Raw genomic sequence first — 16,705 nt, forward strand, 5'->3', positions numbered from 1 at the left:
TATATATAGGTGAAAGAAATACTTTATTAAAAAGTAAATAAACAACAAAGCTAAACGTGAAATATTTGGAAGGGGAATAACACAAAACTTTTTTAATGGAAAAACTTTTAAAAATAAATAACATGATCAGAAAACATGTTATACTTGTGGTAGAAATATCTGTAAATGGAAAGGACTTATACCACAAGCCAAACTCATTTGAATAAAATGAATATTTTCAGAAGAACTATGCTGCTTACTTCCAGAAACAATTTTCATAATATGAGAAAAAAAATCAGTATGAATTGCTATAAAATATAGAAGGAAAGAGTTCTTAAGTTAGTATTCCAGAGTCGGCCCAGTCTTTTTTGACAATAGCATATTCTTCTCTGCCTCGCAAGTTCCTATTTTATCAACGCCTCCCCTCAGCTATAGACAGATGGTCTTCTCTGGTCACTGACAATTTTCATTCAGGGAAGTTTTTAGGTGTGTCACCCTCCCCCCACTCTCTCATTTTCTCAAACCTGTTGATAGCTCCTTGTTCTTGACTAGTGCTGTGTCACCTGCATTAGTGTCAGAAACACCTGAACAGTAGAAAGAAAATGAAAGATAGAAAACAGAATTCCACTTGATCATTCATAGGCAACTCTTGGTAACTTGATAGAAAAATATGTAAAATTTAGAATAAATAATACAGCCCCTATATATTTTGAATTTTTTAAAAAAAAGTTTCGTGAGCCTGAATGGCTGTATTTTACATATTCTAAATCTAACCCATGGTTTGTTTATACATTACTTGAATTACCATGATGTGTGAAAGTAGCTTGTAAACTATGATTTATAATTGTAATATTACATTCAATACACCTGATTACAAGTCAGCTGAAATAGAAATAGAGTCTTGTATACTTGTAATATATGCTATTCATCTAAATAATGAGACTAATTCTTTCCAGTAGTAGCTGGCAGAAATGCTTGAATAGTTTTTGATTCTGTTTTTTTCCAGACCTATTCCTTCTCTCATTCTCTTCAGCTACTTTGCTGGCAGAATAGTGCTAACTGTAGCTGGCATCTCACTGCTAATGTATCCCATAAGACTTCAGAGTTTGGTAATGGACCTTGGCATTCAATATTTGTTAAGCTTAAGCCATTACACAATTGCCTGTGATTTGAATGACATCTTAATAGTTTTAACTCACTGTATAAAAGACAGTGAATTATCTGAAAGGATAGTTCATATATGCAGTAACTTAACTCCAAACATTTGAATCTACATAAGTGGCAAAACACTGTAACTTAAATTGGACATGAATATGTTGCAGTCTACATTTTGTAATATGTGAATGCTGCTTTACACAGTGGCTGGTCACGCATTGGCTTTATTGTGTAGACTTGTTTGCCATGTGGATTGCCTCTATCAGCTAGAATTTCTGAACATGTGATAGAACATAGAGATTCATAATGTTGTGCAGGGAATCCATGTAACAAGCTGCCTTAAAAAATGTCATATGAGCAATAGTGCATGAAATCTGCATGAAATCTATTTCATCTATTTTTTCATCTATTTTACTGCATGAAATCTATTTCAGTCTGCATTTATTCACTGGTAACAATGTATAAATTAGAATTAAGCCTTTCTAATTGAGATAATCTATTTTGAATAATGTTCTCATTTTTTGCATTTAGACTCTTAGGGTAGCCCTCAAACTTTTTTAAAAATTTGGATATATAAAATCCATCCTTTGAATTCTTTCTTGTTATAAACTATTGTCCATATACTCCAAAACAGTATTTAAATTGAATCTTATAATGATTCAAGTCTTGTGATATTTGGATGTATTTTAAGCATATTTTAAACACTTAAGCAAAAGTCCCTGTATGCCTATCTCACAATACTTAGGTAGTAGCTGCTAGGGTTTCTCTTCAGATTGTATAATTCATCTTTTTTTTGTTCCTTAAACTTTATGTTTAACTTGTCAGTCCATTCAATTATACTTGAATGCTTTCAATTTTCTCTTAAGATTGCTTTGAGTATCATTTAAAGCCCGTTGACTTCTACTAGAAATAAAATGGCAATTTTCTATTTTTCCAATCTTGCACATTTTGTTGCCTAGTCACTGTTATTAGAAACTACTAACATTTTTTTAAATTTTTATTGGTTTTTAAAATGAACATAGACAAACAAAACATAAAAACATCAAGCCATCTTCCCCATATATACATACAGTGTGCCAGTTGGCTTACAAATTGTTTTGTGCTTCCATTTCATAGTCTTCAATTACAATTACATTGTATATATTCTCATATTTTCAGTCAAGTATTAAATACGTTAATATCATTGTTAATCATTTGACTATACTTTTATTCATTCATGTTTTACAAAATAATCATATTTAACTTAAATTGTTTCATGACAGTTCATATTAGCATCTCAAATCTATCCTACAATCATTTTGTAGATATAATAAGAATACCTCTTTATATATTTATTATTTTCTAAGAAACTACATATTTCATTACCATGTTTTATTGTCTAACCATTGATAGAATAGATCCCAAATTTTATAAAATTGTTTATCATCTTGTTCTCTGATTTCAAATGTCAATCTACTCATTTCAGCACATTCCAATATTTTAATGATTTCCTCTGGTGATGGTATTTTCTCATTTTTCCAATTTTTAGCAAATACAATCCTAGCCGCTGTTAATACATTTACAATCAGGTATTTCAATTCTTAACTATATGTTTCAGGTAAAATTCCCAATAAAAATATCTCTGGTTTCAAATCTATATGCTTTTTTGTCATTTTTTCCAACCACGTGTGGATTTTAGTCCAATATTTTTTAGCATCCGCACAAGTCCACCACATATGGTAATATGAGCCAGGTATCTGATGACATTTCCAACATTTTTCAGATTTGTTCTTGAACATTCTTGCTATTCTTGGGGTGGGGGAAATGCCACCTATAAAACATCTTATACAAATTTTCTTTATATGCTGTTGACATTGTCATTTTATAATTTTGAGACCACAATTTTTACCATTTCTCTGGATCAATCCCATATCCAAAATTCTTCCCCCAAGCAATCGTTTCTTTAACTTGTTCTTCTTCTAGTTTAATTTCTAATAAATATCCATACAATTTTTTAATCACCTTTTCATCAGTACCTGTCAAAATCTTATCTAAATCAGTCAATTTATCATAGAAACCTTCTGTTTTAGAGTCTTTGTCATACCTTGAATGTATTTGTGCATATGAAAACCAATTCATCTTTATACCTTGTTCCTCTAATTTTTCTATAGATTTGAGTTCACCCTTTTCATTCAATATTTCACCATATCTAACTGTTTGTTCCTTTTTATATATTATAGGATAAGAAAATGCTTCAATAGTCGATAGCCAGACTGGAATTTTCAAATAACATTGTCTTTTAGTCTTCTCCCAGTTTAACCACAGAGACTCCTGTATATAATGTCTTCTAAAATACCCCAGAAACTACTAACAATTTTTGAGACAAAGTAAGCCATATGAAAATATTCTATTTTGATTTCTGTTCATTTAAAATGCATTCCTGGTACATTTATTTAACCATTAAATGCCACAGAAGCTATTTGTTTCTCAGTAACTAATCATGGGAATAAGTGTTATCTTTCATTGGATTCAATGGACTTTATTTTTGAGTAAATCTGAAATCGGGATCAGCCTGAGCAGCAGATTAGCAACTGGATATTAATATCTGAAAATAGAAATACATTTTAGGGCAGTCCTATCTGATTTTTTCTGTCAGTTTCTTTTACAGCATTTATTCCTGATGTTAGGAGTATTATCAGGAATAATTAAACTGCTGTTGAATAATAAACAGACAGATGAGTCCCATTCCACTTCTAGAAGGAATGTTTATAGAAACGCCAATCAAACTTGTTTTTTGAGGTGCACTATGGATTTTTTATAGCTCCACAGAAGATGTTGAAATTAATTTTTCATAATCTATCAGTCAAGTGAGGGAAATATATTTGCCTTGACTTCTTTTGCAAGTGTTTAAGGAACCACTTCATTTGATCTACTGGTAAAAAGTACAGTTTAAAAAAACTGAGCACAATTTAACATAAGATGAAACCTGCCAGTTTAACATCTATGGAGATTCCCAGTCATCCAGGGCATGGTTTTCCCAAAGGTGCTTTTTTTCAAGAGGCAACTGGACTTTCTGGTTTTTCTTTGAAGACGTTTCGCTTCTCATCCAAGAAGCTTCTTCAGCTCTGACTGGATGAGAAGCGAAACGTCTTCAAAGAAAAACCAGAAAGTCCAGTTGCCTCTTGAAAAAAAGCACCTTTGGGACTGCCAGTTTAACAAACCGCCATCCTATATAAAGTAACATGTATTTACAAAATCGGTCTGGTCTGAAGTAGAAAAAGAAGCAAAAACTTCTTAAATACGGCACATCTGACAAATTATACCCCAAAATGTCACCAGATTTCATGTTCACATTAAAAAGAACTTCCTGCAGCAAGGGGGGGGGGGGCGCAAGGAAAAAGTTAAGCGGGTAATAATTCTTCCTAATCATCTTTAAACTTTTACGGAGGCAAAAAAAAATAATAACAAAAATATATGTGCTGCTTTTGCTGCTGCCTTTTAAACCCAGGCGCCGGATTTGTCAAGCCTTTTTCTTCGCTCCTGGTTTTGACAGATGTAAAAAAAAAAAAAACACCTCGGCGACTTTCGCAAGCAAGCAGGAGCCTAACTTTTTCTTATTGGCGGATCGATGCGAAGCGATTTAAATATTAAATGAGACCTTTTAAGGCAAGATCGTCGGTGACATTAGTGGAAGGAAGGTGTCCGCGAGAGCGGGGCGGAGGGGGGGGCGGGAGATGAGTTGCATAGATGAGGTTAGTTTCCTGCTTGTTTCCTATTCAGCCTCCGTTCCTGTGCTTGACGTGAAAACTTTTAAGGTGGGAGGGAGGCGTCTTGTCTTAAGGTAGCCCTGAAAAAAAGGCACCAAGACTAACGCGCGCCACCAAGGGCGTGGGTTCAATGTGTGTGTCAAGAGTAGGGTGGTTTGTTTTGGGTGTGTGTGTGGGGGGGGGGGGAAGCGACGTTTTCGTAAAAACGAAACCGTCGGACGTTGAGGAGCCGCCCGGGCTTCCTGGCTGCGGGGCGGGGAGGGAAGAGTGGCTGGCTGGGAGAGGAAGCCCGAGGTGGTTCCTCTTGTCCCTTTAAGACCCTGCTCGCCTGCGAAAGGAGAGGAAAGAGGCGGGCGCAAGCAGTGATGCGCCCGGACTTTGCGAGACGCCTAAAATAAACAACTTCCTTTCGCCGTGGAGTTTCGCGACTTCGGGGCTTGCCTGCGCGAAAGTGCGATGTGGGCGAGGGCGAAGAGGGACGCTTGAGCCCGGGCTGTTGGCTCCCCGGATGGCCGTCTGGGGGACGCGTCCGCCTTGCATTTGGACGGCGGGCTCCCGAGAAGCACTTTGACCGGGACCGGGGAGGGGGCGCCGAGTCGGGATCTCCGATGCCTCCGGCCGCCTTAGCGTGGATCGCCTTGCCTCCTTGTCTTTAAGCGCGCCGCGGCGGGCGGGCGGGGAGAAAAAATGCTGGTGCCCTTCCCGAGCTGAGAGAGAGCCAACGCGGGGGCCCGACAACAGTTCCGATCCGGCTTGTCGGGGAGATTGATGGGAAACAAAGGCGATGCGAGGCCTCGCGTTGTTCTCCCCGGCGCGGTGCCCGTAAGCGGCAGCCCCGATTCCGAGCTCCGGCGAGCGGGCGATTCTTTGGGAACTTCCTTAAGCGGCTGCGCCACCTTAAAAGAAGCCTGATGACTTTTCTCGTTACATTGTAGCAGCGGAAAGAATGTCGGCGCGGGCCGTGGCTGACGTCAGAGGGGAGCAACGCAGAGCGGCGGTGGCGGCGGCGGCCAGCAGGCAGCAGCGGCGGCCCCGGCACGGAGGAAGCAGCGGCGAGAGCGGCCTCGGCCCCGCCACCACCACCACCGCCACCACCACCACCATCCCCGCCAGTGCAGCCAGCGCCACCAGCGCAGCAATGGCGACCGTCGGGGAGCGCAGGTCCTTGCCTAGCCCGGAGGCAATGCTGGGGCAGCCCTGGAGCCATTGGGTCGATGCTGCTAAACTTCACGGGAACGATGGTGAGCGAGCGAGGGAGTCCCTTCTTTTCGTGGGGGAGGGGAGGGCAGGGAGGGAGAGGGGAGGGCTCTGCCCGGCAGCGACAGGGTTAACACAGCTGGTCGCCAAACGCTCTTCTGCCGGAATTGTCTGATAATCTGCCCCAGAGTAAGAGGTGGGTGGTGGATGGGTGGGGGGCAGCGAGAGAAAGAGTTGGACGAGAAGGTCCTGTTTATGTCTCTTACTCCACCTCGCACTACTTTGTCTGTATCCTTAGGCTTATACATACATAGGTAGGTCACTCAGGTAAATCTTGCCCAGAAAGGTGGCAGTACCTAGCTGACCTTGGGTGATTATAAAACAAAAGCACACACACACAAAAAAAAAACACCCATGTGCTTTGACTGATCAGGGATGGGAGACCACCAGGAAATTCCAGAGCTCTGGGGTAGTTTGGAATTTATTTATTTATTTATTTATTGGGGGGGGGGGGAGAGAAGAAGTTCTGGAAGAAGACAGTGGTAATTCATCTTCACGTTCCTGCCAGGAAGACAGCATGGAGGGTTTTTTTGTATGAAAGCAACAGGAGTTCAGATTCACTGGAGGGAGATTTTATATTTAAATAATAAGGGCATTCTCTGTTCTTGAGGTGTTCACTTAAAGCAAATGATAAAGCTAGATCTCAAGGTTAAGTCCCGCAACTCATTTATCATGGCAAGCAGGAGAGCGATTGGCTATTTCTTGGTGTTTTTATTTCTATTATGAGGACATCCCATAATGCAAGTTTTTGTTTCCAGAGGATTTTGGAAGTCTACTGTACTCTTCCTTCAAATCGCACAAAGTAGAGGGCTTATAACTGTTTCTTTGCTCTGTGTAGAAATCAGTGTAATGAGACTCCAAGAGTATTTAATATAACATTAGCGGACATGATTTTATTTAGTCGTAAGATTTATAGCCCATCACCATTCTGCAGGACAACCAAAGACATCCACAGTCAGTATTAAAACAGTAAAATCTTTAAGACAAAATATCCAAAAAGATATTTTCAAGTGCTTCTGATGGCGGTTAAAAATTGGAGCCGAGTTAAACTAAACTCTAACGGGAGGCCATTCCAGACCCCTGAGATAAAATTGGTCAGCCTGATTCTAATGAGTGAAACACATTCCTGAAGATAATGTAGTATGAAATATGAAGAGCTTTATAGGATACAACCATCCCTTTAAGTTTTGTTATTTTATTTATTTAAATTTGTTGTAGCTGTTCAACACCAGTAGACTCTGGGCTGCATACAAGACTAAAAATATCCATAAAATGTAGGGGGGGAGACATAAAACCATAAACAGACAGCCCAGACTAAAAGAATCTTAAAAGCAATACAAATCAAACAGGGCCCTCCAAAATACAGTAATGTTATAATGTATATTATATCCAAATAACAGATATTTTCAAGTCCTTCTGATGGCAGTTAAAAACTGGAGCCGAGTTAAACTAAACTCTAACGGGAGGCCATTCCAGGCCCCTGAGTTTCAACCAAAGCCAGGTTTCGAGTGATTTCCAGAACCCTAGGAGAGAGGACGCTGCCCTTCTTTCTGAGGAAATGCTGCTCCAGAGGTTGGGGATCATGAACGAGAGGGCACATTTCCTTGATCGCACAATATGACAACACTGAATAATAGTTTAATTTAAGGCAACCAAATGCCAATAGGAAGCCAGGACAGGGTCCAAAGCTGTTCGTACTTCTACCGGGAAGTGCCAAATAATACCCATGCTGTTACATTTAGGAGAAAATAAGACATCCGAGTGGTCTTTAAAGGCAGTCCCAAGCAGAGTGCTTTGTAGTCATCTAAGTAGGTGGTAATGAGACCCTGTGTCACTGTAGCGAGATGTCTTGCTTCAGGTAAGGTCCAGTTGCTACACAAGTCAAAGCTGAGCAAAAACTGTCCCAGTCACAGCCTCCACTGCTGTTCAAGTAGGAGTCTTGAGTCCAGGAGGACCCCAAAGTCACAGGTCTTCCCTTTCAGGTCTAGTGCTTCCATATCTAGAAGCGTCACTGGAGTAGCCAGGGAACCACAATAGACAAATAGACACTCTGTTAGGTAGGGTTCAATTTTAGCCCATCCAGAACTTTTTGGCCTTTAGTCACCAAAATAAGACATCAAGAGCAGAGTGTGGTCCAGGATAAGTTTCATCGACATACTGATGGCAGTGGACCACCAGATGATTCTCCCACTTTCATGTTAGATTTGCTATGCTTAACATTATGCTAACTGTGGGTTACTTGGTATCAGCAAGCTCAGTCCCTTGGGTTTACACTGTTCTCCTGTTTTTACTTTAGTTAACTGCAGTTTGCCACATTCAATGAAGCAACAAACTGTAAACAACACCCAAGTTAAATTTAAAATAAATCAGAGTGATTTCTAGGTAAGCTTATTAATGTTAACTAATAGTTCCTGCTTCAGAACTGCAACTAAAAGTGGAAGCAAAAGTGTCCTAGCTATTCCTTAGCTACAAGGAAGAAGGAGATGAGACAAGATAATGTAAATATGGCAGGAAGGTTAATGTGATCCTGTAAATCATTATTATGATAGAAATGATATTCTGGGTATGTTTCATGACATGCTTGTGTGTAAAAGTTAAAGTATGGAAAGTATTAATACATCCAAATACTGAATGAGCTATTTTTTCAGACTTAGAAAGTATCAGATCACCAGGAATAAAGTTGTGATGTAATACATAATGTCTATTGCACGCATCTTTGAGCAGCCAAAATAAGAGACAAAATTATAATAATAATTTAAAAATACGCTACATAAAACTGTTATGTAATTTCCAGTAGCTTATACAAAATATACTACCAGGAAGATATATAAGGCAGTTTGCCATACAACAAAAATGCAACTCCAACCTGCAAAACTTTATTTGGAAGAGAATTAAGAGTAGAAACTAAAACTTTTCCTCTCAAGCCTGCATAAAACATGCAACATTTCGAATTGCCCTTATTGTCATGTATGCTCTGGCACTAAAGAGGTATGTCCACTTCTTGAGCTTGTGAAATCAAAGCCTCTTGCTAGGTTCAAAGTATTGCTAATATATATATTATATTTAGGAACTTTTCTTTATGCCTCACACATCCCATGAAGGCATCACCTGGCATGCCAATACTACAATTGCTCTGCAAACCTATTGGTAAGACAATAGCTGACAATAATATGCCAGCATGTGGGACAACTGATCAAATGCCTATTTTCCATGGAACTGGTGAAGTGTTGAACTTTCAGGAGCCCTACAGAGTTGGTCTTCCCATCTTTAGCTTTTTTCACCCTGCAGATTCTAACATTTTATAGCATTGGCAGGTTTTTTAAATAAGCACACATTGATCTTGGCTTCAATGAACTGTAGATTTAGTTTAACCCTGAGAAGTTGGAGAATGCACCTTATAAACTTTTCCCCCCTCAAATTTATGTTGCTTATGGGATTTGAGCATGAAGTTTGTGATATAATGTTTGACAGTAGGAATTCTAACTGCCCTTTTCAGAATAAAAACAGTGGAGCTATGAGGTGAATCTGCCACTTGTTAAATAAATGGAGGGTATTGATTTGATTTCATGGTTGTATTAAAGTCCAGGGTCAGGTTTTGAAAGATAGCAATCTTTCCAGATGATGATTGCCTACTAACATTTTTAGGCCATTTATGGCCATTCACCACATCAGGGTATAGATAAAAGGAGCATATAATAAACACTAGATCAGTTTTAAAATACCTGAATCAACATGTTTGAATCTAGTAATGAAATGGCTAGGGATGTCACTCTAATTCATATTCAGAGGAAAGCATTTCAAAATTAAGGAGCCACTGCAGAGAAGTCTCTTTGTTCCAAAGCAAAGTTGTATGCAGAAAGTTAATTTTTAATTCTTATAAAATTATTTTTGTAACAGATTTTTTTTTAGTATTTGACTTCTAAACCATATGAAATCCTTTATGTTATCTATGTTTGTTATAATACTTGCTTTTAAAGAGGGAAGGAAAATATATATTACATGCTTTTTGTATCTTAAGAATTTTTTCCTATCAGGTGAATTTAAACTGTTTTATGTAAGATGGGGAGACAGACATAAGACAAATTCATTTTATATCACTGTTGCACTGAATGTTTTGGATTTAATCAGAATATAATTTGCCGTGTAGCTGACACTCTAAAACTAACTGCAAACTAACATTTTTCTTTTGTTTGTTATATCCTCACAGGAGCAGCTTTAGAAGAAAATTTTAAAGAGTATGGTAAAAACCGAGAAGCAATGCGACTTTGTAGGGAAGGTGAGTTTGATGTAGACAGATTTCCTACTTCATACAACAATCAGTGAAACATACATATGTGTACAATCTTTATGTGGGCCTGAATTTGCAACCCTACATTATTACAAATTTGCACTTTCAGAGATTATTGGAACCTTGTATTTGTCTGAAATAACTAACATACATATATATTATTTCAGACAAATAACATACATTTACATTTTTCAAAATTTCTAAACATTAACATTATTATTTTATGAGTTTAATGTAATTTTGTATTACATTAAATATATAATGTAACAACAAAAGCTAATAGAATTGATAGAACTAACTGGTAATAGGTTTTGACTTTTATATGCTAACTTGGGAGTTTTCATTGGTTTGCTTTTCTTATAATAGATTTGGCTCTATGTAATTCTTAAAAGGTCATGCCGAATGCTGAAGCTGCTTTTCACGGGACAGTTGGTTGTTTGCCTAGCTACGTGGTATGCAAGGAACAGATCAAAAAGTAACGCAAGAAAAATTCTGCATTTTTGATGACATATTTTTTCCCAGGATCTAATTCAAAATAGGTAGATGTGTTCACTATAAAAATTGACAAGCAGAACACCACTGCAACAGCTGTCTAATAGCATAGCCATCTCTGGGAAGTATTTAGAAGCATAGTTTTCATGTTTAATAGATATTGACAGCATTGCTTTCCTGGAACTCGTTTAGTTCATCTTTAAGCAACTTAAATTGACAATCATTATCTCATATTTCAGTTACGGGTTCCACCTCTAATTTTGGTATATGTACAAATGTTAGATGAATCAGTGCACTAAGAATAAGGTTTAGATTTATTCTTAATGCACTGATTCATCTTAATTCATAAAAAGTTAAGAGTGGGGAAAAAATCTATCAATTTCTGTAAGTCTCTTGTCATTTTCCATTTATCTTTTTCAGCTTTAAAAAGCTCCTTGTGTTGCAGTCATTTACTCCATCCTCCTGATCACATTAGTTGCCTTTTTTACACATTTTTGAGCTCTCTATTATTCCTTTTTATATATAAAAATCAAAATGATCAATAGGCTGCAAGTGTTGTCATAACGTAGCCTTATATAAGGGGATTATGATGTGCTGCTGGTTTCTGAGTCATGTAATTTTTGCAATATTTGTGAAGTTTTCATTAATCTGTAAACTGTTTTCATGAAGATGTTTGAGCTATTCATTCATTTCTATTTTGGCCTTTATCTCTGTATTTGCATTATATCCCACTTTGGTTTAGGAGCTTAAGATAAATGTAGCACTCTCCTTCATTTTCCCCACGCAAACAATCCTCTGAGGTAGATTGGGCTGACCGTGACTGGCTGAAGGTCCCAGAGAGTTTCAGTGGTTAAAGGTAGACTTAAATCTGGAACTCTCCAGTGCCCCTCATTTTCACCATTATATAGTCTTCTACTTGTTGATGTTTTTTGGACTGGTTGTACATTGGGAGATACTTTCTGGCCAGGTTTAATAAGTAGAATTGAGTGGCACTGCACTAGCTAAGTTATTTTCATTTCTTTTACAATCTCATCTCGTTTACATCAAAAAATGTTTTTGCAATGCTTTTGAATGGATCTTTTTCAGGGTCAGTACTTCTTGAATCTTACATCCTTTCTACCATGTGCATGCCAGTTTAGCTTTTATGCAGCCATACAAATTTTTTTTTCGCAGGGAATGTTTATTTTTAAAAAATACATTTATGATTCCAAGAAATTGTGAAATGATTAAAGGATATCTAGCAGCCCCGTAAATTTATGAAAATGTTGTTGGCCTTAACACCTCTTGAAATGTTACCTATAATCTTTGTTCTATGGTAGAGAAAAGTGAAAAGTCATTGTAAAAAAGATAGATGTGTGCTCTGCATATTATCTCAGTTTCTGAACAGGTAAAGATATCTTTTCCTCCTCTTAATTAAGAGGGCAGGTTGAGACTAGGTACACAATGGAGATATGAGCCATATGTTCAGTTGTATAGAATGTAGATTACATACCCTTTTTAAACCTGTATACGTAACATTTGTTTATATTTTCAGCCTCTTCAAGGGATATAATTATAATTAGATGGTCTCTTGGTATTTTTGATCTGTAACAGTACACTTGTTGCCCTCTTGATATTTGATATTTCTCCTTCATCTTCTGAAAAGCTAAGATGCAAAATAGATCATGGACAAGCTTATTAGTTATCACATGGTTGCCTTATTAACAATTTTGCAATTTGTTACAGGCTAAAATATTTACATTCTACAGTATGTAGAATAGTTCAACGTAAGAATAAAAGCATTTAAATCCTTCCAACTAAAATTCTCTGCAAAGCAGTCGTTGTATCCTCCTTGCCCAACAAAAAAATCTTCCCCTTCACTGTTTTGTGTCTGAAACATCCCATATTTAAAGGAAAGGGATTTTCTCTACAAATCATGTATTTTATCCGTACAAAGTATTCTAGTTATCACAAATACTATTTTGCTGTCATTTCACAAATGAGTCTGTGAGAGATGTAGTTCAGCAGAATGGGATAGAATCAGGATTGTTTTAGAAGTAAGATTAAACTGGCTTTTCAGACAGACAGAATATCAAGCAATGATTTCCATTTAATTGCATTGTTCCTTTTCAGTTTGACATGTTAACAGCAGGCAAAATTACTACTTCCAGCTCATTGGACCTATAAACGAGGGTTGATTCTGAAGGTTCTTATATAAGAATTACATAGAAATGTGTGTCTTGCGTTCAGAATAATATTGGAAACGCAGCCATGTCTCTGAATGGTTAGAGCTGCAAAAGAGAGACATGAGTTGCCATCAAAACATTTCCAATATGTTTTGAACATAAATATGAGCTTGACTGTGCAAGAATAACAATTTATTCTGAAGTTGACCAGCTGGATACATTTTCAAGTCCATGCTCCTTGTCGTAATTCTTAATAACTACCTTGGGTTTCTTTAATATCTAAATAAGATGTCCTCTATGATTGTTCTAAGGTCTTTTTCATCCTGTCCTTTCCAAATGTATTATACAATTATCATAATGCCTATCTAGTTACTAGTTGAGGATAGTTGCTGCATAAAGATAAGTGGCAATTATGTAAACACAAAACAGTTGTTAGGCCATATCAAATCAAATCTTTATTATTGTTATAGACCAACATAATCGGTAAGTAATTAAAAAGAAGTATGAAGTCTAAAAATATAGATCATGAATGAAATGTATGTATGTATATATGTATATATACATACACACATATATATATACATATATACATACTTACAAAAATGTTATACACACATACACATATGTGCATACAAAAATTATATATACATTATATACACACACACACACACACAAATGTAATATACACACGTAATACACATTAACAGTATATACAAAAATGAGAATCTAAAACAAGGGGTAGGAGCTTTAGATGGGTATAGGGGAACATAAAAACCTGCAGCTTTTATGGAAGACTATATCAAGTTTCAAAGCATGAATCTAATTTATAAAGTTGAGATTCAGGTATGGACCATCATTGGACAAATTTTGAGCACCGCTGCACAGAACGTGGCAATACTGCATGTTGTGGTAGGGCTGGTGTCTGAAATCAACAAAAAATAAAATTGTTTTGTGCACCTTGGATACTTACGTATTTGTGGTGAGATGAGGCGTATGAACAACTCTGTAGTGCAGGCACTGGAGAAGTACATGCTCTGTAGTTTTTGTGTGTCCAGAGTCCCAAAGGTGTCGCCTTTCTGAGTAAGGAATCTTCCAGTATTGCTCTTCAAAAACAGCTGTGCGGAGGGCATGACACCATGCAGAGTAAAGGGCCTTCTGTGTTTTGGTATTTTGAATTTAGTTGTACCATGTGGGAGCAGAGGTATTAAGCCATATAATTTTCCAGATGATAACAATTGAGAAAAAAAAGTTTATTTGGGCTTATTATATGTGTGTTACAGAGCTAAATAAAACTTTCTGAACAAGATATAATTTCATTCTTTCAGAATTCTCTAATTTTGTCAATGCTTTGATTTTGATTCTGTAGGGTTTTTTTAATTTACTGAAGGGAATGACCATTAGCACTTGATGCTGTGTATGTCAAAGCAGCACCTCTTCTCTCTCTCGTTAGAAGAAAAGTGTATCAGTTTATAAACCAAGTAGTAGTAGATGATTGATCACATTTTTTGCTCTAAACTACAGGATTCTGAATGACTTAACAAAAAAAAACATAATGGGGTGATTTTGATTTTTATTCTGTGCGTTTCATATATCTTATCATTCCTAATTCCAAAAAGTTATTATAACGTAAACTTGCTTTTATTTATTTATTTATTATTAAACTTTTATGCTGCTCATTTTGCTGAGGCGATTCTAGACTGCTTACGGTCATACAAAAATCATATTTAGCAGGATGCTGTATTGTATATGATACTCCAGCTGTTGGCTATTATGTTTCCCTCTTTAGCTAAAAACCACTAGTAACATATTTAAAAACAAAAGAAAAACCATTTTGGCTTTCAGTGGTTAACTGGATGCTAATAAGAAATCCACAAGCAGACATGAGGAACATGTTTTTCTTCCCATTCATGCTTTTCATAACTGCTATTAAAAGACTTACTAGAAATAATATATTAAGGTGGTTGAATATAGGGCAAAAGTATTATGAGGTTTTGCATTATTTCATAAGTGCTAAGGATTCCCAGAAGATACATTAAAAATAGTGGTGAGGGAAAAATTAAATACAGAAGTTATTACACACATACTCTTTTGTTTTATGCCTTCTTTCGTTGTTGGCCAACTAAATTCAGGATATGCTTTAGAAAACAAGTTGCCAGTGTAAGCACATTAACTACAAGCATGTAGTTAAGTGACACTCTCAAAGGACTGTTAAGACCATTTTTAGTTCACACATTGCTGCATAGCATGGATCAGATATTTTTGTAGAAACTCTTAAATAATGACCTAATTTTGACCCAATTAAATTCCATTTTTTGTTTTGAAATAATTATGTGTATGCCAGCAACAGTATCCTTAATAAATAACATGCTTGATGGTAAGTGTTTAACACTTTACACATTAAAGCTACATTTCAGTGAAAAGATAACTACTACTAGAGTTATCGTCTGTTGGATTATTTTCTTTATGAAATAAATCAATCAAACATTGAAGTCGGACTATTTTGTACATTGTGGCCCACATAAAGGTCTAATAACCTTCACACACAAAACTTCAACAAAATTGAAAGACAGCAAATATTTTTTCACAACATCTCTGCGCATAGATATATTACTTTTATATTTATACAGACTTCATGTGCTTATCTGTATTTTGGTGTATGGCAGAATTTCTAAAATTTTGCTTTAATTTGGTAAATAAATTCATAAAATTACTGCACCTTTCATCTCCAGTGGCTGAAATAAATGATTGCATTGAGGTTAAGTTTGGCAAAAGATAAAATATATCACTGATTTTAATACTTACAACTGTTCATTTAGTGACCGTTTGAAGTTACAACAGCACTGACTTATGACTCTTTTTCACACTTACAACTATTGCAGCATTCCCATCGTTACATGATCAAAATTCAGGCAGTTGGCAACTGGCATATATTTCTGACAGTTGCTAGGTTGTCCTGGGGTCATGTGGGGAAGCTAAATTCACTTAACTGCATTACTGAACAACTTTGGCAAGAAAGGGTGTAAAAAGGGGCAAAACTCATTTAACAAATGTCTCAATTAGCAACTTAAGTTGTGAGCCCAATTGTGGTCGTAAATCAGGGACTACTTCTAATGACATTTTAATCTATATATAAAACAAAACAATGATAGGACCTTTCAGATTTATGATATAAAATCTACACTTTGGAGATATTTCCATAAGATAATTACATTTAAAACCTTTTTTTTTTAGTTGGAAGGATGGGTTTGCTTATCTTGGTTTTATTTTTCAGACTGCCTCTTATTTTTCATTTCACATTTGGAATCTTTATAACTGCAGCTATAAATTCTGAATTTGTCACTAGATTTGAAGTTGTCACTCGATGCAGGGCAGGAGCAAATACTGAGTATATATGCCATGAGACTTGTTCACCCAAAGGTGGAGCTCTGTCATTACTCTCTACAGGCTTAGTCTTGGCAAGACACATTCTGACAGTGATCCAGCTGCACGCACTAAATAGGAAATTTGAACATACAAAGCTGGGGCCTTTTAAGGCTGCACCCCAACTCCTGTGTTTGATTGATTGCTCATATTTGCATAGTCACTCATGGCACAGAGACCTGCTTATACAATCAGACAACTGG

At 36.7% G+C, this 16,705-nt stretch overlaps 1 protein-coding gene across 5 annotated transcripts in view; it reads left to right on the plus strand.

Moving 5' to 3' along the window:
• The window catches only part of ATXN7 (ataxin 7), a 130,364-nt gene that overhangs the window by 51,065 nt on the left and 62,594 nt on the right, over nucleotides 1–16,705 (plus strand). For 2 of the 5 annotated variants that reach the window (XM_087954546.1, XM_026679473.2), the window contains exons 3-4: nucleotides 5,816–6,121; nucleotides 10,345–10,413. The exons of 1 other annotated variant lie outside the window; for it this stretch is intronic. In XM_087954546.1, the coding sequence (XP_087810672.1) occupies nucleotides 5,827–6,121; nucleotides 10,345–10,413 (364 nt within the window). In that variant the 5' untranslated portion in view covers nucleotides 5,816–5,826. Of the gene's footprint in view, nucleotides 1–5,159; nucleotides 5,703–5,815; nucleotides 6,122–10,344; nucleotides 10,414–16,705 lie in introns of those variants that run through there. 2 more of the 5 variants (XM_087954547.1, XM_087954545.1) reach the window with 2 other exon arrangements.

This window comes from Notechis scutatus, chromosome 2 (assembly GCF_049901735.1).
Source record: "Notechis scutatus isolate UNSWTSFEM ecotype Mainland chromosome 2, rNotScu1.2, whole genome shotgun sequence".
NCBI classification, from domain to species: domain Eukaryota; kingdom Metazoa; phylum Chordata; class Lepidosauria; order Squamata; family Elapidae; genus Notechis; species Notechis scutatus.